Genomic DNA, 20976 nt, shown 5'->3' on the forward strand with positions numbered 1-20976 from the left:
TATAACAACAGTAATCAAAGAAAGGGAGATTATCTACTTGAGAGTAAAGGAGACATGGGAAAGGTTTGAGAGACAGGAGCTGAGAGGAGCTGGAGGGAGGAAAGGAGGGGAAGTGATATTATTCTACTTCAATTAAAAACATCTTTTTAAAAAGAAAACTTAGGCCGGGCACTGGTGGTGCACTCCTTTAATCCCAGCACTTGGGAGGTAGAGGCAGGCAGATTTCTGAGTTCCAAGCCAGCCTGGTGTACAAAGTGAGTTCCAGGACAGCCAGGGCTACACAGTGAAACCCTGTCAAAAAAAAAAAAAAAAAAAAAAAAAAAAAAAAAAAACCAAAAACAAAGAACAAAAAGCCCTTAAAGTTCTTTAATTACATCCTCCAATAAAGTCTCCAATAAAGTTCAGAGATAAGAAGTGGCAGGATTCTGTTGAGGAAATGTAGCTTTTTTTTTTTTTTAACTTTTTTAAGAACCGAGAGTATTAATAACTGTGGTTTTTAAAAGATATGGATGGAAAAAGAAGAGGGATCAAATCATGAATGGTAGGGAAAGTATATTGATTATAGGTATAACATAACAGAGAAAATATTACAAAATTGTACAGAAAGAAAGTTACTCATAAAAAAAAAAATCTGTCAGTCACCAGGTGGTGGTGGAGCATGCCTTTAAATTCCAGCATTCAGGGGGCAGAAGCTGGTAGACTTCTGTGAGTTCTAGGCCAGCCTCTTTTATAGATTGAGTTCTAGGACAGCCAGAGCTGTACAGAGAAACCCTGTCTCAAAAAATTTAAAACACACACACACACACACACACACACACACACACACGGAACAGGTGAAGAGAAAGCTGTTATTTTTTTTAGTAATTCAAACAAGTTAGACCAGTATGTTCTCCCTACAAGATACAGCCTACTCTCTGGTGTGTTGGTGACCAAACTTTCTAAGCCTTGCTTTCAACTTATGAGGATCTTACAAGTGTATGGAATGGTCAGTCTTTCATGGTTTATGTACCTTTCTTGTTGAGTATTCTCATCCTGCTGAGATCTTGGCTGCTTTTATGCTAATGCTCTACAGTTCCTGCCTTTAAAACTTGCTTTGGTCTGCCTTTACCATATTCCTATGTTTTCCTTCACATAGGCAGTGGCAGGGATATACTTCTCCCTGTATTACTAGTTATGTTAAGAAAATCATATTGAGTATCAGCGTTAGGGTCCTGCTCTTGGCCTGCATTTCCACTAGAGCCACTGCAGGTTACACTGCTCCAGCCATCAATCTATCTCCCTTCACCACAAGGTCCCAGCTCCCGGTCACATCTCTGTAGCCCACTCAGTCTTCCTCATTCTCCCATTTCTATTATTGTTGTTATTGTTGCCATTTTCGTTGTCCAGCACACAGAATGCACTCAGTTAGCATTTATTCCAACAAATGAACATTTATTTAAAAGGATTTATGAAATCATATCATAACAGTTTTACTTTCAAAAGGCAGAGGAATCATTGATGTTTTGAAGATATAATATGTTAACATAAAACAAAAGTTAAAGAAAAATAGGATAAATAGCTCCCTCTTCTCCCCTGGCAGGGATAGAGTCCTGGAGCTAATTCTTTTTCATCAGTCAGCTCTAGATTTCAGCCTGTAGATCTAAGACATGACTAGGAGGCTTACCTTTGATAAAGGAATGAGATGTGGGGCATGGAGAGCTTAAGTGTCTTTTATTTGTGGAAGAAAGGTCACCTACATAACCCACAGAAAAGGAGTGACCAACTGTCCTTAACTGACGCTACCTCATAAAAGACAAAAGGAGGAAAGAATAGAAAAGCAAAAGTCCTACCTACTTACATGTATAAAATGATTGGCATTCATATAACACTATGTCCCTTTCTATCCTCAGAATGATAGACCACTGATCAGGTAATGGGTTTGAACAAAATTCAAAGTTAAAGTTCACTTAGGGTTCCTCAGTCTAAGACAATTCCTATACCACAGCAATAAGACCCAGTATTTTAGGCAGTGAACTAGGTGACTCTTGTGGCATGGGTCTTGGTCCCTAATTTCACAGTAGGAAATGTCTACTGATTTGCAAATAATACAAGTATGGAGAAAGATCCACAGATCTTGCGATTCTGAAGATGCCCTGTCTGGTATGTAAGAACTTCAGTATAACTGGAAGACTTGAGTGGAACTATAGAATAACACCAGGGCCTCACAATTTTATATAAAAGGAACACTTGTCTAAGTTACCCCTAGATTTTAATGATGACCTGAATATTGAGAAAGATATATGCATCAGCCCATTAGGAAGTACAGCAAAAATAAAGTAGTTGTCCCTGCAGAACCCAAGGCAAAAACAGAGGGAAGGAAATCACTGAAGCCTTTTTCCAAAGCAAGGCATGGAGCTCCTCCAGTCTTTACACCCTACAGCTCATTAGACTCCAGTCCTCAGGAACAAAAGAAAGTATCAACTAGGGCCTTTTACCCCCTCATTCAGTTCCAAACTGGGGCAGTAAGAGAAATGTGACTAGGAGAGAAGGGGTCATGAGTCCCAGTGATTAGCACCCAAAGCACAGCTGGTCTTAAACCACAACTTCCAAGAGCAGAAAGAAATAAGAGCAAGGAGAAAGGGGTTATTCTTCCAGCAAATTAAATAGAAGACTCAGTAGGGATAAGGAAGGGATATTAAAAAAAAATCAGAACATCTATCACTCTGACCAAAGAGAGGCTTTACGACCAACAGAGGTCTATCCCTCCACCTTCTCTTCATTCATCTTGCTTCCGTTTTGGCTTTTTGGGGTTCCGTGACCGACTCTTGGCTTTGCAAAGAGGGCATATAGGTGCATTTCGATGAATCTGTTGGTGACATGACAAACAGGCCTGGTGGAGGAAGATAGGATAAATAAAGTCAGTAATCAGATTCCTTTAAGCAATGGTTCAGATGGCTGAAACTCATGGGACCAAAAGGCAATAATATTCCATTGGTATGGAACAATTACCAGTAAGATTTAAGTAGAGATCAGTGTTCTTGGAGCCCATAGAACTTGGGAATGAAGGATATAACACAGAGAGGAATGCAGTAAAATTTATGTAAAACTTGGAAATAAAATAAGAACTATATATCTATGCAGTATTACATCAGAACATTATCTCTAACAGGCTCACCCATGCACTGATTTTCTTGGATGGAATGAATAAGCAAGAATTTTCTATAATAACCAAAAGAGTGAACATTTAGACTTCAATCTCTCTCTGTCTCTCTCTCTGTCTCTCTGTATCTATCTCTGTCTGTCTGTCTGTCTGTCTGTCTGTCTCTCTCTCTGTGTGTGTGTGTGTGTGTGTGTGTGTGTGTGTGTGTGTGGAAGGCAACTTTTCTATTCTCTACAGAACATGTGTGGATGACTGAGGGCAACTTTTTTATTCTCTACTAAAACAAATTTTGGGAGTCAGTTCTTTCCTTCCATGGTTTTTAGGGATCAAACTCAGACCATCAGGTTTACATGGTAAATTCTTGTACATCCTGAGCCATGCAAGGGCTCATAATTGCATTAGATTTTTCACATTAAGTGGTCCATTGCAATTACCCAACTTGATTTTATGTTAAGATACATTACACAAGTCACCGGCATGTGTGTATGTGCCAGTAAGTCTTCAATGAAAGCGTATAGCAAGTCAGACTCTTCTTATAGGTTATGGCCTACTGGGCAACCACTCTAGTAGAATGTCTGTTTGACTATTTACTATTGATGGGATTCTGTGATATTGCCTTGATTACCCACAAACAGGTTTTGCCTAGTAGAAAATTAATTATGAAGAAAAGGTAACTATAAAGGTCATCTATATATTTATGTCTCTATAAAATAATTTCTGTATACAAATTTCCAAATTTATCTCAGCATTTGTTTCCAACCATATAAACATCTGTACGTCAAATGTACTTAAATTTTGATTCTGCTGGATCCCTCGCAAATGAGATATGTTCACTATATATTTGTATTAAGGTTATCTTCCTAACCTTTAAAAGTTATATTTTGATAGAGCCTGCCAAACTCCCTGTATTCTAATCTCTCTGGGAATGTGCAGAAATGAAAGTAACATGGATTCAACATAGCACCCCATCCTCTGTGCCCCAGTCAATATTGTAAATTGTATAATATGATGTAATACTTTGTAAATACTCACATTATTTAAGTAATATCTAAAATAAATGAGGCCACAACTTCAAACAGCATATCATCCGCCTCCTATTCCAAAATACTTTACTGGGGAAGGGATAGGGGGTTTTTAGAGGGGAAACTAGGAAAGGGGATAACATTTGAAATGTAAATAAAGAAAATATCTAATAAAACAAATTAAATTAACAAACCATTTTTTAAATAAAAGCTCACTCACCTTCATAGGTGGAGGCTGCTGCCTGAAGGTGGCTGTCTGCCTTGTGTCCTGCTTCCTGGCCACCTGGAGTTGTTGAGCAGCAGCAGCTGCAGCAGCAAGGGATTCAGGTATGGGGGGTTCTTGAGGTTCAGTCTGCCATTCTGCTTTCTGCTTCTCAAAGTAACTTTGGGGATGACATACATTGGATGGGTCATTCTAAAAGCAAGAAGAACCTTTCTCCTCTTATGCTCTATGCTAAGGGATCAAAAATTGTATGAGGGCCCTATCTAGAAAGGTACTACCCTCCCCATAGCACATGGCTCTTTCCCCTTAACATAGGGCACATTTTCAGAACAAATGGTAGACATTTAGCTTCTTAATTCTGATAGATATAGATGATCAAAAAAAAAAAACCACTCAGGGCTAGCAAGATATTTAGACCTATTCTCCATTTGATGGCCATTTGCAAAGTTCTTATTATGCATTCACAGTCCTATATTTATACCCTTCTATGAACAAGAAAATCTCTCTCTCTCTCTCTCTCTCTGTCTCTCTCTCTCTCTCTCTCTCTCTCTCTCTCTCTCTCTCTCTCTCTCTCTCTCTCCCTCTCTGTCTCAAATTGGCCTAATGTTTAATTCCAGGTTTTGAGATTAAAGGACAGGTTAGGTCCAGGAGAACATGGAAGTATATCATTTCATGTTTTCAAAGGTTTCTGTATACTCCTCTAGACCCTAACTTTTAAAATTATTTGTGTGTGTGTGTGTGTGTGTGTGTGTGTGTGTGTGTGTGTGTGTGTATAGACAAGCACAGGATGCTACCATGTACATGTGGAAGCCATAGGACAGCTTGCAGGAGTTCATTCCCTCCTTCTACCACAGGGGTCCCAGTAACAGAACTCAGGTCGACCAGGCATGTTGGAAAGCCCTTTTACTCCCTAAGCCATCATGCCAGTGCATAGGTAAAACTCTTACATTAATCTTCATCTCATCATTCTTCTTACATAACATGTCATCATAGAGACTATTAGCCACTGACAGATCTAAGAATAGGTCGTGTATTCTGACTTTCAGGCCAGGCTTTATGTATCTCTCCATGTCCCTCCCCGCACCATACCCTCCCTTCTGCTACACTATGTTATTTGGGGGTCAGAGAACAGGCAGCTTACTCCAAGGAGAGTTTCTCTTCCTCTTCACACAGGTCAGGAAGCCTTTGCAGGCCCAATGTCATGCGCAGGGCATCCACGTGTTCTTTCAGTGGTTTATACTCATCATGAAGCCTCCGGGTTGACTCCAGCAGCTTGTTTAAGTCATTTTCAGACTGTTTAATGGTGTTTTCCATCTAGAAAATAGAGAAGGGCAGAAACAGAAAAGATCCTAAAGTTCTCAAGAGTTTTTATAACTGAATGGATAATAGGACAGACTCCAGAGGGAGACCCGTCTATGTTCAAGTTCTCAATGACTTTTCTATATGACTGATCATGCCTGTTTCTTCGTCACTATAGTAGTGAAAGTTTAATAGTGCATACCCCATGTACTCTTAGTAACGATCAAATGATCAAATTCATAGAAAGCACTAAATATAGCAACTAATAGAGCTCATAAAATGGTAGTTAAGCTACTCAAATTAGTAATCTCCCATAGCTAGAATTGCCTTTAAAGGTTATCTATATCATGTCATCATTGCTTTCAGAGGTTAGTGAGCTGAATGAAGGTCACAGAATAAAGGATTTACTCAGAAAAAATACTTAAGGAAAAAAAATCAACACAAGAATTAAAGACTTGTGTCTTTGAGGCTGTTACACTTTTTTCCTAGATCAACTGTCTTCAAAATGTGGTTGCCACACTTCTGCCCCTACCACTCCATCCCCCATCCTAACACACACACACACACACACACACACACACAGCTGCTACAGCAGTATTAGCATTTAGGAACTAAGAATTTTAAATTCTCAAGCCCTCTTTAAATTCAGAACACTTAACTAGAAACTCTGGAGTAAAGTTCAACAATTTGTGTTCTAATAGACTCTCCAGTTGACCCTGGTGCTCTAGTCTGAGATGTACTGGTCTAGATTCTCAGCTCCTCTGTTGAAAACACATTATTAATTCTATTGGTTCTATATTATCAGTTAGTTTGCAGCAAAGTCTATAGTCCCCACAGGAGACCCAAAATCTTGTGCTAACACATTAAACCTCAAGGGTCTATTATGCAAGTCTCATATATATATATATATATATATATATATATATATATATATATATATTTCTAGGCCTGACAATATTCTGCAAATGAGTAATTCCACAGAAATACGTTTCCCGGGAATAAAAACCAAGCTCCATCAAAGATGAATTTAAAAAAAAAGATTCTATCATAGGCTAGAAAGGACTAGAAAGTACTTGACTGACAGGTAAACACTTTCTACTTCTAGATAAAAAAATTAGCAGTACAGAAGCCCAGGCTCTTCATGAATAATTAAAAATGAGGGAAGTTTTTCAACTCAGAAATTGTTCTCAGATATTCCAATAGTTTCCAAATGTCAGTCTAATGAGAAAGCCCCACTTGGTTAAACATACAGGGATGATTTGTTTGGTCTGGTTGGACACTTTTAAGAATTTTAAGCTATCCTCAAGAGGCAGGAATCTAGTGGACCTTTCCTTGGCTACTCAAGTTGAAGACATCCAGAATGTGAGCATGTCAGAACTTAAGGAAGCCTTGAAGGTCAACTAGCCTATTTCATAATACAAGGAGAAAGTACGGTGCTCAGAAATGAAGGACTTGTTCATTGTGGTTAGTCAGTGACATAATAAGAGCTGACCTAAGAGTTCCTGGGATCTTTCTACAACACAGTAACTTTAGAACGTCTCCCCTGGGGTGGCTAAGTCACGTGTAAATGAAAAGCAACAAGATTCTTTTCTTCCTCATCCTTTTTTTTAAGATTTATTTATTTATTACTATATGTAAGTACACGGTAACTGTCATCAGACACTCCAGACGAGAGCATCAGATCTCATTACAGATGGTTTTGAGCCACCAAGGTTGCTGGGATTTGAACTCAGGGCCTTTGGAAGAGCAGTCAGTGCCCTTAGCCGATGAGCCATCTCTCCAGCCCTATTTCCTTATCCTTAATGGACCCAGAGATAAGCTCCAGGAAACTAGCCACATACCACATTGATATCAGCATGGATGAGTCGGAGTTCCTCCACATGGGCCATCTTCTCCTGTAGCAGGAGATCCATCTCCTGTTTGTATTCTTTCAGGTGCCTCTCTTCAGACTCCAGAGCCTCGAACTCAGCCTTCAAACGGGCCTTGATCTTTTCCATCTGCAGAGTCTTGTTCCTGAAATTTCTCAAGAGTAGGAAACAGGCCAAAAGGAGAATGGAAAATGGAGGAAGGAAGAAATGGAAAGCAGAATTAGGCTTTTCCTTCTGAGTCATTTTTATAACCCTTCCTCTCACATTCAGAGACAACCAATGCACATGAGATGCAGCAACCTTAACTAATGACCTGAGTTAGATTTGTATTTAATTTTAATGAATTTAACTTTAAACTTGTGGCTAATGGCTCTTACAATATACAGCACAGCTGGCTAATATAAAAATTCCCCCTTGTATTACTTATCGGGAACATTGACATAATGTTGCAAAAGTAACTACCTGCATATTATACACTACACTACATTACCTTTGAAACAAGTTACCAAGCATATGTAGAATCCTTGATGTAGCTGTTGACCTACCTGCCTTACAGGAGAGCAATATATGGTGGGTTTTTTTTTTTTTTTTGGAAAATTGTTTATTTAGACCCCTTCCTATTTGGACTTCTATTCTCAACATATTCAAGGTTACATGCAGAATACATGGAACTGTCTACTTTTACTCCAATTTTAGAAATGAGAAACTGATATTCAGAGTAGCATCTTATTTTGAATCATGTATCCAGTGGAGTGAGTGTTGAGTCAAGAACCTGTTTGTGCAGGCAGAGACATATCATGAAAGAACATATACTTTAAACTCATACCTGGGTATACATGCTGGTTCTGCCCTTTACAAGATTTTAGCCTTTGAATAATAACAATCAGGCTCACATTTAACAATATGTGATGAATATGCGGTAGGTAGTGTGTGTGTGTGTGTGTGTGTGTGTGTGTGTGTGTGTGCACATACACATACAAACATCTAACAAGTATTTATTGAATACTCATCCTTTGTCAGTGAGTACAGAGAGACAAAGGGAAGGCAGTCCAGGTAGTAAGAATGGATGAACAAAGGCACTAGAATAGAAGGACACAACACACTAAAGACAAATTCAGCATTACTGAACCACCTACTAAAGGAGAGAGAGGGGGTCCTAGATGAATCTAGGGATTTTTGGAAGAGATCAACACAGAGCAGCTGACATGTTGGGGTGAATTTAAGTACTTCATCCTAAACTGAAAGGGGGTATTGAGTTTTTAAATATCAAGTGAGATTATCTGACCACCTTCTCTCAGCTTTGACTTACTCAGTCCTAATATGGAAATAACACAATGAACTTCATATGTCATGTTGTAACGATTAAATGACTTAACACATGTAAGTTCCCAAGATATGTGGCACATGATGAGCAGTCAGCAAATGATAATATACTTCCCTCTGCCCAATAATTCATTCATGGTTATCTCCTTCACCACAATGGTGTCCAGACTTTGTTACCAAGAGCTTACAACATTTAGTATATGTTACTTAAATTAGAATAGCTTCATTAGCATATGTCATCTTATAAGCGTAATATAAATAATGGCCTATTATTGGGCCAGGAAAAGTCTTCCTAGTCTATTATCAATTAAATAAAGATAGCAACAATGGACTTTTTCCTAGATCCTCTTCCTTCCTTTGAGACTCATGAAATTGTGAAATGCGGGGGGAGGGTATGGGGGACTTTTGGGATAGCATTGGAAATGTAATTGAGGAAAATATGTAATAAAAATAAATAAATATATATATAAAAAGAAATTGTGAAATGCTCACTGCCAGGGACCCTCAAGCCTGCCCACTTGAGGCAGATACACAAGTAACCTATCTGTGCACCCAAACACAGTCCTTCCCAACCCTGGTTGAACTGTAGATGCTTTTTCTGGGATTTTGACCTTCTCTAGACCCTTCTTTCTATCTTTGGACCCATAAGACCCTGAAACCCTCACTCCCAGGAACTCTCTGGGCAGCCCATATAGAGGGATGACACAGGTAACCTGTGGCACTGCCAGGCACAGCCCCTCCCAACTCAGGTAGCCCTAAAGCTGCTTGCCAAGGACCACGACTTTCTCCTTGCCCTTTACCTCGTTTTAGAACTCATCAGATGACTTTCACCTGGCCCTCTATCATTTTAGGACTCAACAGACCCAAGACTACTACCTGCCAGGAGTTCTTTAGCCTGTCTATGTGCTGTAGAAACATAAGTAACATACCTAGGCATGCTGGCACAGTCCCTTCCAGTTCCAGTTGCCTCTATGGATATTTGTTCCAGATCCATATGTCAGAGTTAGACAGGCTCATATGTCCTATGCTCTGGCCTAGCCTTGTAAGTATGCCTGACCCTATCCTGCCTGACTTTCCTCAGTTAATAGACCTAACTCAGGGCCCACAACCAGGGGCTGGACCCAGTTTGGTGAGACCCACCTGCATTAATTGCCAGATTGTACTGGACGGCAAATCCAGTGTACCAGCCAGCCAAACATGCTGTGTCCACATCAAACACAAGAAGCCTATGTACCCAGTTCTCAATGTAAAACAATATGTAAGAACAATTACTTGGGTTAATCCCAAGACACAGAATTTAACAATCATAAACTTCAATAAAATATTCAAGGAGTTTAAAGAAAAGAGAAACAAATAGCTCAGTGAACTTAAAGAGAATTAACTCAAAAAAGAACATAACGGATGAATAAGATGACAAAGATAATGCAGGGCTTGAAAATGCAATTCAATAAAGAGAAAGACTGAAGAGCACTCAAGATGATATGAAGATGGAATTTTAAAATTCAACAACATAACTAGGAAACTCCAGGGAAGGCCTTATAAATAGGATGATAACCAAAACAATCAAGAGGAATGCTGAGGGGATTACCACTCTAGATCTCAATATAACAGTATCAGAGCCAAAATAACAATAATAATTTTTAAAAACTGCATGGTAGTATCACAAAATAGACATGTATACCACTGGGACAAAAATGAAGACCTGAACATAAGTACACATAAACTACAGCCATAACTACACATAACTATAGTTGAATATTTTTTTCATTCATCTTTTTTTAAACTAGGTACTTATTTCATTTACATTTCCAATGCTATCCCAAAAGTCCCCCACCCACCCACTCCCACTTCTTGGCCCTGGCGTTCCCCTGTACTGAGGCAGATAAAGTTTGCACGACCAGTGGGCCTCTCTTTCCACTGATGGCCGACTAGGCCATCTTCTGATATCTCAATGATATCTTGGTCAAGGAAGGAATAAAGAAAGAAATTAAGTACTTTTTAGAGTTTAATGAAAATGAAGCCACAACATACCCAAACTTATGGAACACAATGAAAGCATTTCTAAGAGGAAAACTCATAGCTCTGAGTGCCTGCAAAAAGAAACTAGAGAGAGCACACACTAGCAGCTTGACTACACACCCAAAAGCTCTAGAACAAAAGGAAGCAAATTAACCCAAGAGGAGTAGACTGCAGGAAATAATCAAACTCAGGGGCGAAATCAACCAAGGGGAAACAAGAAGAACTATTCAAAGAATCAACCAAATGAGGAGTTGGTTCTTTGAGAAAATCAACAAGATAGATAAACCCTTAGCCAGACTCACTAGAGGGCACAGGGAAAGCATCCTAATTAACAAAATCAGAAATGAAAAGGGAGACATAACAACAGATCCTGAAGAAATCCAAAACACCATCAGATCCTTCTACAAAAGGCTATACTCAACAAAACTGGAGAACCTGGATGAAATGGACAAGTTTCTAGACAGATACCAGGTACCAAAGTTAAATCAAGATCAGGTTAATGATCTAAACAGTCCTATATCCCCTAAAGAAATAGAAGCAGTCATTAATAATCTCCCAACCAAAAAAAGCCCAGGACCAGATGGGTTTAGTGCAGAGTTCTATCAAACCTTCAAAGAAGATCTAATCCCAGTTCTTCACAAACTATTCCACAAAATAGAAACAGAAGGTACTCTACCCAACTCATTCTATGAAGCCACAATTACTCTGATACCTAAACCACAAAAAGACCCAACAAAGATAGAGAACTTCAGACCAATTTCCCTTATGAATATCGATGCATAAATCCTCAATAAAGTTCTCGCTAACCGAATCCAAGAACACATCAAAACAATCATCCATCCTGACCAAGTAGGTTTCATCCCAGGAATGCAGGGATGGTTCAATATACGGAAATCCATCAACGTAATCCAGTATATAAACAAACTCAAAGACAAAAACCACATGATCATCTCGTTAGATGTGGAGAAAGCATTTGACAAAATCCAACAACCATTCATGATAAAAGGCTTGGAAAGATCAGGAATTCAAGGCCCATACCTAAACATGATAAAAGCAATCTACAGCAAACCAGTAGCCAACATCACAGTAAATGGTGAGAAGCTGGAAGCAATCCCACTAAAATCAGGGACTAGACAAGGCTGCCCACTTTCTCCCTACCTATTCAACATTGTACTTGAAGTCCTAGCACAAACATTGTACTTGAAGTTCGACAACAAAAGGAGATCAAGGGGATACAAATTAGAAGGAAGAAGTCAAAATATCACTTTTTGCAGATGATATGATAGTATATATAAGTGACCCTAAAAATTCCACCAGAGAACTCCTAAGCCTGATAAACAGCTTCAGTGAAGTAGCTGGATATAAAATTAACTCAAACAAGTCAATGGCCTTTCTGTACACAAAGGATAAACAGGCTGAGAAAGAAATTAGGGAAACAACACCCTTCTCAATAGTCACAAATAATATAAAATACCTTGGCACGACTCTAACTAAGGAAGTGAAAGATCTGCATGACTACAGTTGAATTTAATATTCAACAAAAATGCCAAAAAGATACACTGAAGAAAATATAGCATGTTGCCTCAGTTGCTGCCAGTTTATATGTGTATCAGTCCTTTGGAGTTTAGAAGGCTTTATTTCCTGGTGGCCTCCATCTCCTCTGGTTCTCATACTCTTTCTGTCCACAGGGTTCCATGACTGCTGAGAGGAGGGATTTCATGGAGACATCCCTTTAGAGCTGAATGCCCCACAGCCCCAAAGTCTCTCACTCTTTGCATACCGTTTGGCCATGGGTCCCTGTTTTTGTTCCCTTATACTGTAGGAGGAAGCTTCTCTGATGTTAGATGAGCAAAACACTAATGCATGAGTATAACAGGATGTCATTAGGAGTCATTTTATTGTTACATTCCTTGAGCAGGACAGTGATATTTTGTTGTAGCCTAGGTTACTGGGTGTCTTAGGATTTTTACCATCTGAGCAGCATTGAGTATGAGTTCTATCTCGTGGAATGGGCCTTAGTTCAAGTTGGATATTGGTTGGTTACTCCCAAAAGCTTTGTGCCACTATTACACTAGAATATCTTTCAGGCAGGACAACACTGTATATCAGTGGGTTTATACCTGGGTTGGTATTTATGTTTCTCTATTGGTAGCATGCAGCATAACTTTCTATACCACAAACACTAGTCCATAGAGGTGAAGGCTGTAGATAGTAACTAGTTCAACTTCTCCATATTCAACCAGTTGTCTAGGCATTATCTTCAGCAATATGGCCTTGTCAGTTTGTAGAGAACATTCTCTTGCCTTGGCAACTTCCTGGGTTGTTTGTTTGGAAGTTCCCAGGGGACCTCTTTGGCCAGCAACTCAATTAAGTGTAACTAATTCCTGGTACTAGAAGCTTCGTGTAGTGACAAGAGACATCTAGTTGGAGCTCTGAGCCCCCCTGTTATTTGGTAATTTCATTTAGATTGACGACAGCAACTCTCATAAAAGGATGTATTTAATTGGGAGCTTGCTTGCAGTTTCAGAGGGTTAGTCCATGATTATCATGGCAGAAGCAGACAGGCACTGGAGAGTTTCAAATCCAGATCCACTGGTAGCAGGGAGACAGACGGGGGGGGGGGGGGGGGGAGACACAGAGACAGAGAGACAAAGACAGAGAGACACAGAGACAGAGACAGAGACAGAGACTAGGCCTGAACTGAGTTTTTAAAACCTGAAACCCACAGCCAGTGACACACCTCCTTCAACAAGGGCATACCTCTTAATCCTTCACTATCAATTAGGGACTAGACACTCAAATATATGATGAGCCCATGGGAACCATTCTCATTCAAATCACCAGGAAAGTAAAGAACAAACACTGCAAGTTGGAAGCAGTTGAGAGTACAAAAGCAGGATACAAGGGATCCGAAGGGGAAAGCAGAAAAATGGGGAGGAGAGAGAGGAAAAAAAGAAGAGAGTGAAATAAGAGTAAGGATTCAAAAAATGTCATAAAAATCATATTACAATCTACATAAAATACCTATAATACAGATAAATCTGTATAAACATATACATACATACTGTAAATGAAAATTTCCCATCTGGGCTGACAATGCTACCTTCAAAACCATATACTAACAAAAACCACACACCAAGAATGATAAACCCTCTTTAGAGTTGTTGATCAAAGGTTTTCCGAGAGACTCTTAAACATGATAGGCTATTTCTGTTGCCCTTGGTTACCCCCCAGAAGTAGAAGATAGCTCCCTATTGCTGAAGACACAATACAAGTTGGGCACTTGACCCAGAGGATCGAAGAAGAATATGACCTGAAAGCGTCCTCCTTGAAAACTAGTTTTCATGGTATCAAAAGACATCATACAAAGTTCTAAAGGAGGGGACAACCAACAGTCCTACCCAGCTATAATGCTTATGAATCACAACAATCAGCACGATATAATAACTCTAAGGTTGCAATAGTGGTATGCACAACTTAGTAGTAACCAATGGTTACTCTCTAATTGGACTTGGGAGCTACTCATCAAGAGGGAAAACATGACTCTTTTTTTTTTTTTTCATGATACTGGAAATCTAGTTAACTAGTCCATGCTAGTGAAGCCATGGTTACTGAAGGAGCATAATTCCTAACTACATTCTAAATATTTATCCTTATACACATAGATAAGTGTAGTTCTCATCATTCATCAAGGAAATTTCTCTTTGCAACAAAGAGCATTTACAGAAAACCACAACTGGTCAAAATTCAAGATATGAGCTAGTCCTATCTCCAACACAATTCCTGCACTAAAGACTCAGGGACAATTGCAGATAATTTGTGGGAGGAGGTGATAACAGCCAAAGGAATAGGAAGTTTGCTGTCAAAATTTGTCTTCTAGAAATGTTAAAGAAGCTACAACCACAAAGTTGTTGCAGGATATTTGATCACACTGTGAACTCCAAGATTGTGTTGTTTACTGGAAAATCCTGTTTCTAGTTGTGGTGTGGCTCATCTTAGCACAAACCAAATACTGAGTAAGACATAACAAACTAGAGAATAAGAGGGAGCCAGATTAGAACAGATTGCCAGAAATAGTATGAGACCAAGCAGAGTAATTCAGTCAGAAGCTGAGAGAAGCCCAATTGAATAAGTCAGCTTTGAGAGGAGTTTGAACAAGAACAGCTGGATTAAACCAGCCCGCCAGAGCTCAGAAAGAACAAGAAAGGGGGAAGTTACTCAGCAGTAAGTCTCAGAGGTTGAAAACATTCTAGACCTTGATAAGATTGTACAGAGGCTAGGAGCTTCCAGGACTAGGCAGAGGGAGGCAGTAAGCCTTGGAGATCACAATTACATTAGGAGAATAGAAGTTACTCTCACATGAAGTCTCACAAACATGGCTACTGAAACATGAACTGAACAAGGAGGACACCAATAGACACGCAACATGAAAGGGAGAAAGCTCATGATTCCTTAACCCTAGACAAAGAACTATAGGCATGGAAGAGATGCTAAGAAGTGGGGAAATAATCGTCCCCAAGGAAGAACTCCCCAATGGATTATTCAATAACAAATAGGCACCCCTGAAATCATATACATGCAAGTAACATACAAACTGAGAAAGTTCTACTTATATGTTTAGAAATATATAAATGTAAGTGTGATATATACATATATATATATATCACATTTATATATAAAATGTAACAACAATTAAAGAAAATGGGCCCTGAATTTGAATGAGAGCAAGGGTAGGATACACGAGAGGGGTTAGGAGAAGGATAGGAAAGGGGAAGATAATGTAATTATGCTATAATCTCAAAAATATATGAAAAAAGTTACTTGGTTTTAATCAAGGAAACAATCAAGAAGATAGTACATATATGTACCAAACTACTATGTAGCCAGGTTTATAAAAAGACGATTACTGTACTTCAAAACAAAGATTTACTTCAACTGAGGAATAGTAGATAGCTTTAATGCCTCATTTCCTCCAATAGACAGAACATAAAACAAAATATAAACAGAAACATGCCAGAATTCAGTGGCATCATACATCAAATAGGCGTAGCAGTCTGCTCCAGCATGTTCCATACAAATACTAAAGAATATACACTTTACTCAATAGCCCATGGAAGCTTCCCCCAAATAGACCATATACTGGGAAACAAAAGAGATCATAACAAATGAAGAAAAACTGAATAATTCTGTAGAGCCTCTGACTACAGTGCAATAAAGCTCAAAACCAACAGCAAACAAATCAATAATATGTAACCATCCATAGGTAGCCTAATCTCTCCGAATCTATACCCTTAGGTACAAAATGTGGATAATTCTTTCCACTGGAAAGATGAACGACTAAATGAGCCAAGAACTTTTAAATTATTACGTTCTTAACAACTGCTAGTTCCTTTCTCCAGACCCTTTTCCATCTTTGCTGGCTCCTTCCATGTAGCTCGCATACATAGTTACCTATAGAAATGCAGACATCAATCATATATTGACAGGATTTTCTCAATTTAAAATGAATAAATTACAAGAATTAAGCTCTACATTCCAGAAATTCATTGTATAAATCTCTTTTTAGTTGCATTTTTAGTTAATGAAGCCAAACTAATACACACACACACACACACACACACACACACACACGGCACAGACATACATGTAGGCAAAACACCAATATATACAAAATAATAAAACAAAATACTTTTAAATCATGTATACGTGTGTACTGCATTAATTTAGTCTGTTGTAGGCATGCAGATGCCTATGAAGGCCAGACAAGAACGTTGGAACTAGAGTTAGAGGCAGTTGTGAGCTACAAACAAACCCAAGCCCTCTCTAAAAATAATTAGCACTCTTTACCACTAAGGTATCTCTCCAGCCTTACATTATCTATAACAGATTTATTTAAATGTAAAAACTAGCTCTGCCTTTTACATTTTGTAAAATCTTTTTATTTTCTGCTTGGAGGTTTGTTTGTTTGCTTCCTTACTGTTTTTGTTGGTGGTGATGGTTAGGTGGTTTTGTTTTTTGTTTTTTTAACCTGCCTTTCTTGAATGAACTAAACATGTTTTATAATTTCATTTTGTGTTTATTTCTTTATACTTTTAAGAACATCTCCTTGTATATTATTAGTGTTTGCATTGAGAAACACCATATATATATATATATATATATATATATATATATATATATATATATATATATAAAATCAGTATCTCCTAACATACTACTAACTTTAGTGAAATATATTATCTGTTTTATTTTTATTCATATATATATAAAACATATCATAAGTATTCATGTGCATACACTGAGATTATGTTATAATTATGTTAGAAAGTTTCCTATAAGAGGTCTGATGGGGAAGAAGAGGGCCAGAGAATAGGGAACAAGCGAGTGTAAGAGCAGTCCATATGACCAAAGTACATTATATACATATGTGCAATGTCACTAGAAGTTTTTTATACATTAATATGTGATAATAAAAAAGAAAATATAAAAACACAAATTTTCTTTGATCACCAAACATTGTTAAGAAAATTCAGAAGAAAAAGTAGTCATTTCTATCATGTTTTTGCTTGGTACTTCTGTGCTTCCTGGTGTTGCAAAGTTGTTTATTTCTCTACTTGAAATATTTTTGTCACCCTTCTGCACTACCCCTGCTGATAATTCCATCACTTGAGAATGTCTTCTATCTTGAAATACAATATATTACTGCACATAGGATTCTACTCTGGAAGCTCTTTTCCTTCAGCACTTGAACATGCTGTACTCTCTACTAAGTCCTTGGTATTTTTTCTGTTAAGGAAATTGCCTTTCTATTTTTCCCCCATATATATAATTAGGGGATTGCTACTTCTCAGCTGCTTTCCTTAAAAGAATTTTTTTCTTGTTCCTACTTTTCCTGAAGTCTGATTATAATGTGTGTTGGAGTAGATTTAGTTGACTCTTATTACTGTTTGATTAGCTTCTTGAATCTGGAAGTTGTTTTTCTTCAGTAAGGAACAATATTAGTCCTCATTTTCCCAACTATTTATTTCTCCGGTCCTGTTTCTCCTGTCCAAGGACAATTTTTAAACTTAGTAATAACCTCACCGTGATTTCTCTTGCTTTAGGATTAAGCTGCCTCATTTTTTTTTTCCGTCTTCTCTGTCTTACAGTTGAACCTATCTGTTGAGTTTTTAAGGTTGTTTTAAAGATGCCCTTTAGCATCTTCTTTTGTTTTTATTGCTGTTGGTACTTGTCTATTTCCTGTGGTTTGTAATTTTCTTTAACTTAAGGAAGAATGTATTTGGATTTATGGTTTCAGAAGGAAAGTCCATAATGGCAGGAGAGAGATGGCAGCAGGCAGCAAGGACAGGAAGGTAAGAAGCAACCTCAAACAGGAAGCAGAGAGAATTGGTAATGCCCAGTCCTCGAACCTGCTACTCCAGCAAAGCCCTTCCTCCAGCAGTGTTATACTATCACTCCAAATAGCACCATTAACTGGAAACCAAGAATCAAATACCCAAGCCTATTGGGAACTTCCTCATTGAAACCAACACACTGTAATACCTGGCTCTTTGATTGGTGACAAGAAAAATACAAATTGTCATTTACTCCAACTCCAAAAGTCTCTGTAGTCCTTAACGTTTCCAACACTGTTTAAAAGTCCGAAGTTTCTCTGCATTGTGGTTTTTGTATGTTTAAATGCTCCCAGGGTGTTGCAGTTGTTTACAGAGGCACTTACATGATGTATATTTTAAAACTCGTGTTATATTATTCTGAATCTGTGATTTATCAATATTGATATCTATGTAGTTTTTCATTCACGAAGAGTTATTGGTACAGCGTGAAATTTTTCAATAAAAGTTGGATATTCTGGATCTTACTTAAATCTTTTGTCTTAGTAGGCCTTGTGATACTCTCAGCAGAAATCTAGCTTTTACACTGGATCTTTCTTAACAACCAAGTGTTATTGGAGTGGAAATTCATGTTATTGGAGTGGAACTTCAGCCTTCTCTCTAAATCTCTCCTTCTACTATCTAACCTGGTTGAGAAAAGAAGTCATGGCTCCTGACTTGTTCTCCACTGAAAAGGGTCTATTTTCACTGGGGATTAATGACCTTGATCCCAAATAGTCCACTTCTGGGGATAAGATAAACTTATTTTAAAGTCCATGAAGAGAAGACTGAAGTTAGAGACCCTCTATTCAAAGGTCTAAGCTTTTCATTAGTTTCATCCTTAGCATTCTTCTGCACCAAAGAATCTCATTTCCTATCTCCTGATGTCTTTGTAGAAAAAGACAGCAGCAGACCTTCAGTGGGAAACAGAAGAACAGAGCCTTTGTAGGCAGACTCAATTCCTGTGAAAATGTAGCATTGTTAAGCTTCATGAATATAAGAACTCACTCAAATTCTCCAGACCCCCATTTTTCCACTTATGACAAAGGTCACAGGGAACTTGCAAAAATGGATTGAAATGGGGGAGGGGCTGGCATAACAGGGGCTCAATAAATGATCATTTCCTTACTTTGCAAAAGGAAAAACACACAATCCCTCCAAAAGGAAGAAGAAACCAAGATTCTTCACTACCATCACCATGTGTAGATCCCGCAGAGATACCACAAAGGTTAAATCTATTGTCAATTTTGTCAGGGTTAAATTATATGGCCTAATTTTTAACAAAAGATACACTCTATGTCCTTTTTCTTTCTTTTTCCATATGTCTGAAAAACACTACAGATTCAGGGAGTTAGGCACAGCAGGGGAGGCCAACATAGTCAGCATTTGAATTATTATTGTTTTCTTGGCGGGAATAACACTGCAGTATCAAAAACTTGCTCACTGAGTAACCTATTGGAGGTGTGACAATTCTCAGTTTGCCAAACCTCCAGCTCTTGTTCACATCCTCATAGTTCACAACCTTCTTCCAACCCCAGGATAGGAAAAAAAAAAGTGGTGAAAGAGTTACAGGCAAATAAGAACAGCCCACTCCCCAGCTTCATCAGCATCCTCAGACTACAGCCACAGCAAAGTTGCAAACTGAATGAATTGGCCAGTTAAACTTGGCTTTCAAAAGGCTTTCTCAAGCTCTGGGTCATGAGGCTGACAGAAAAATCATTCTCAACTGTTATAAAGCAAGAAGCAAAAAGCGACTTGTTCTAAACAAAAAGAACACTAAAAAAAAAAATACATTTAGTTGTCCTGGTTTATCCCTCTACCTCTATTCTATCTCAGCTACATCTGGGAAGACATCGCCATCTCCACTTCTTCCCTTCTTCCTGGTACACACAACACACACACACACACACACACACACACACACACACACACACTTCCACCAACTACCTCCTCTAGACTTGATTTCAATTTAGCCAAGCCCCTTCATTCTTCACCTCATCTATTAAGTCTGTGATGAATGGACCCCCTTCCAGCTCCTGATTCCCTTTGCAAGTAGCCCAACAATAGATAGTTTTCACCAAACAACAACAACAAAAACAAAAACAAACCAACAACAAGCAGTACTCCTTGCTCCCAGGGATGCCTGGGAAGGGAGGGGTGATCGAGGAGAGTGGAAGGATGCTGCATTAAGCAGTGACCCGCTTACCTGATCTCTTTAATGCTTTCCAATTTGCACATGATTTCTTGTTCATCTGCCATGCTTTTCACTCTCAATTTCACGTCCAGGGAATTGTTTAAAAAAAAAAATGCACCAGCCAAGGCATACAATAGATACAATACAGCCACCTCCTACTGGTTTGTGGCTTTGAGCCTGTGTGGTAAGGGCTTAGAGAAGGCCTGGGAGCTGTAGTCCACAGTTCCGGGGCCAGCCAGGCAACCCGGGTGCCTCTAGAACTACAACTCCCAGAAGGCCAAGCAAAGCATTCCTGTTCCAGTTCCTGTAGCGGCACTTTAAATCAATATGTCACTGATAATTATGTCAAAGATTATAAGCAAAGGAATGAAGATATTTGCCCTACCAATGTGCGGCAAAATGGAGAAAATTTTCTCGAAAGCAGCTAGGAAGATGAGAAACATACCTTTTATCACAAGACTCGGACTCGGGCCTCACGCCTACCCCCACCCCACCCTGTCAACAAATTAAGAAATCATT

At 38.6% G+C, this 20976-nt stretch overlaps 1 protein-coding gene across 4 annotated transcripts; it reads right to left on the minus strand.

Annotated features, from left to right (window-relative positions):
* Positions 1-1404: 1404 nt before the first annotated feature.
* On the minus strand, positions 1405-20727 carry Zc4h2 (zinc finger, C4H2 domain containing). Of its 4 annotated transcripts, none has more exons than XM_011247587.3 (5): positions 20470-20691; positions 7525-7705; positions 5526-5698; positions 4382-4544; positions 1405-2869 (listed from the first exon to the last, which is right to left on the minus strand). In XM_011247587.3, the coding sequence occupies exons 1-5, from the start codon at positions 20520-20522 to the stop codon at positions 2756-2758; spliced, it is 684 nt and encodes a 227-aa protein (XP_011245889.1). In that variant the 5' UTR covers positions 20523-20691; the 3' UTR covers positions 1405-2755. The 4 variants fall into 4 exon arrangements, with proteins under 4 accessions (XP_011245889.1, NP_001276626.1, NP_001003916.1 ...); NM_001289697.1 differs by having other exon boundaries at positions 1411-2869; positions 5526-5677; positions 7525-7696; positions 20470-20727; NM_001003916.2 differs by having other exon boundaries at positions 1411-2869; positions 7525-7696; positions 20470-20727.
* Positions 20728-20976: the final 249 nt, after the last annotated feature.

Source organism: Mus musculus, chromosome X (genome assembly GCF_000001635.26).
Source record: "Mus musculus strain C57BL/6J chromosome X, GRCm38.p6 C57BL/6J".
In the NCBI taxonomy this organism is placed as follows: Eukaryota; Metazoa; Chordata; class Mammalia; order Rodentia; family Muridae; genus Mus; species Mus musculus.

Excerpts from the sequence above, each read along its gene's own strand:
- Zc4h2 (XM_011247587.3), bottom strand. The coding sequence starts at position 20,522 with ATGGCAGATGAACAAGAAATCATGTGCAAATTGGAAAGCATTAAAGAG. Across the intron at positions 7,706-20,469 it reads GAAAGCATTAAAGAGATCAG|AAATTTCAGGAACAAGACTC; the intron begins GTAAGCGGGTCA and ends CCTACTCTTGAG. Across the intron at positions 5,699-7,524 it reads TCCATGCTGATATCAATGTG|ATGGAAAACACCATTAAACA; the intron begins GTATGTGGCTAG and ends TCTATTTTCTAG.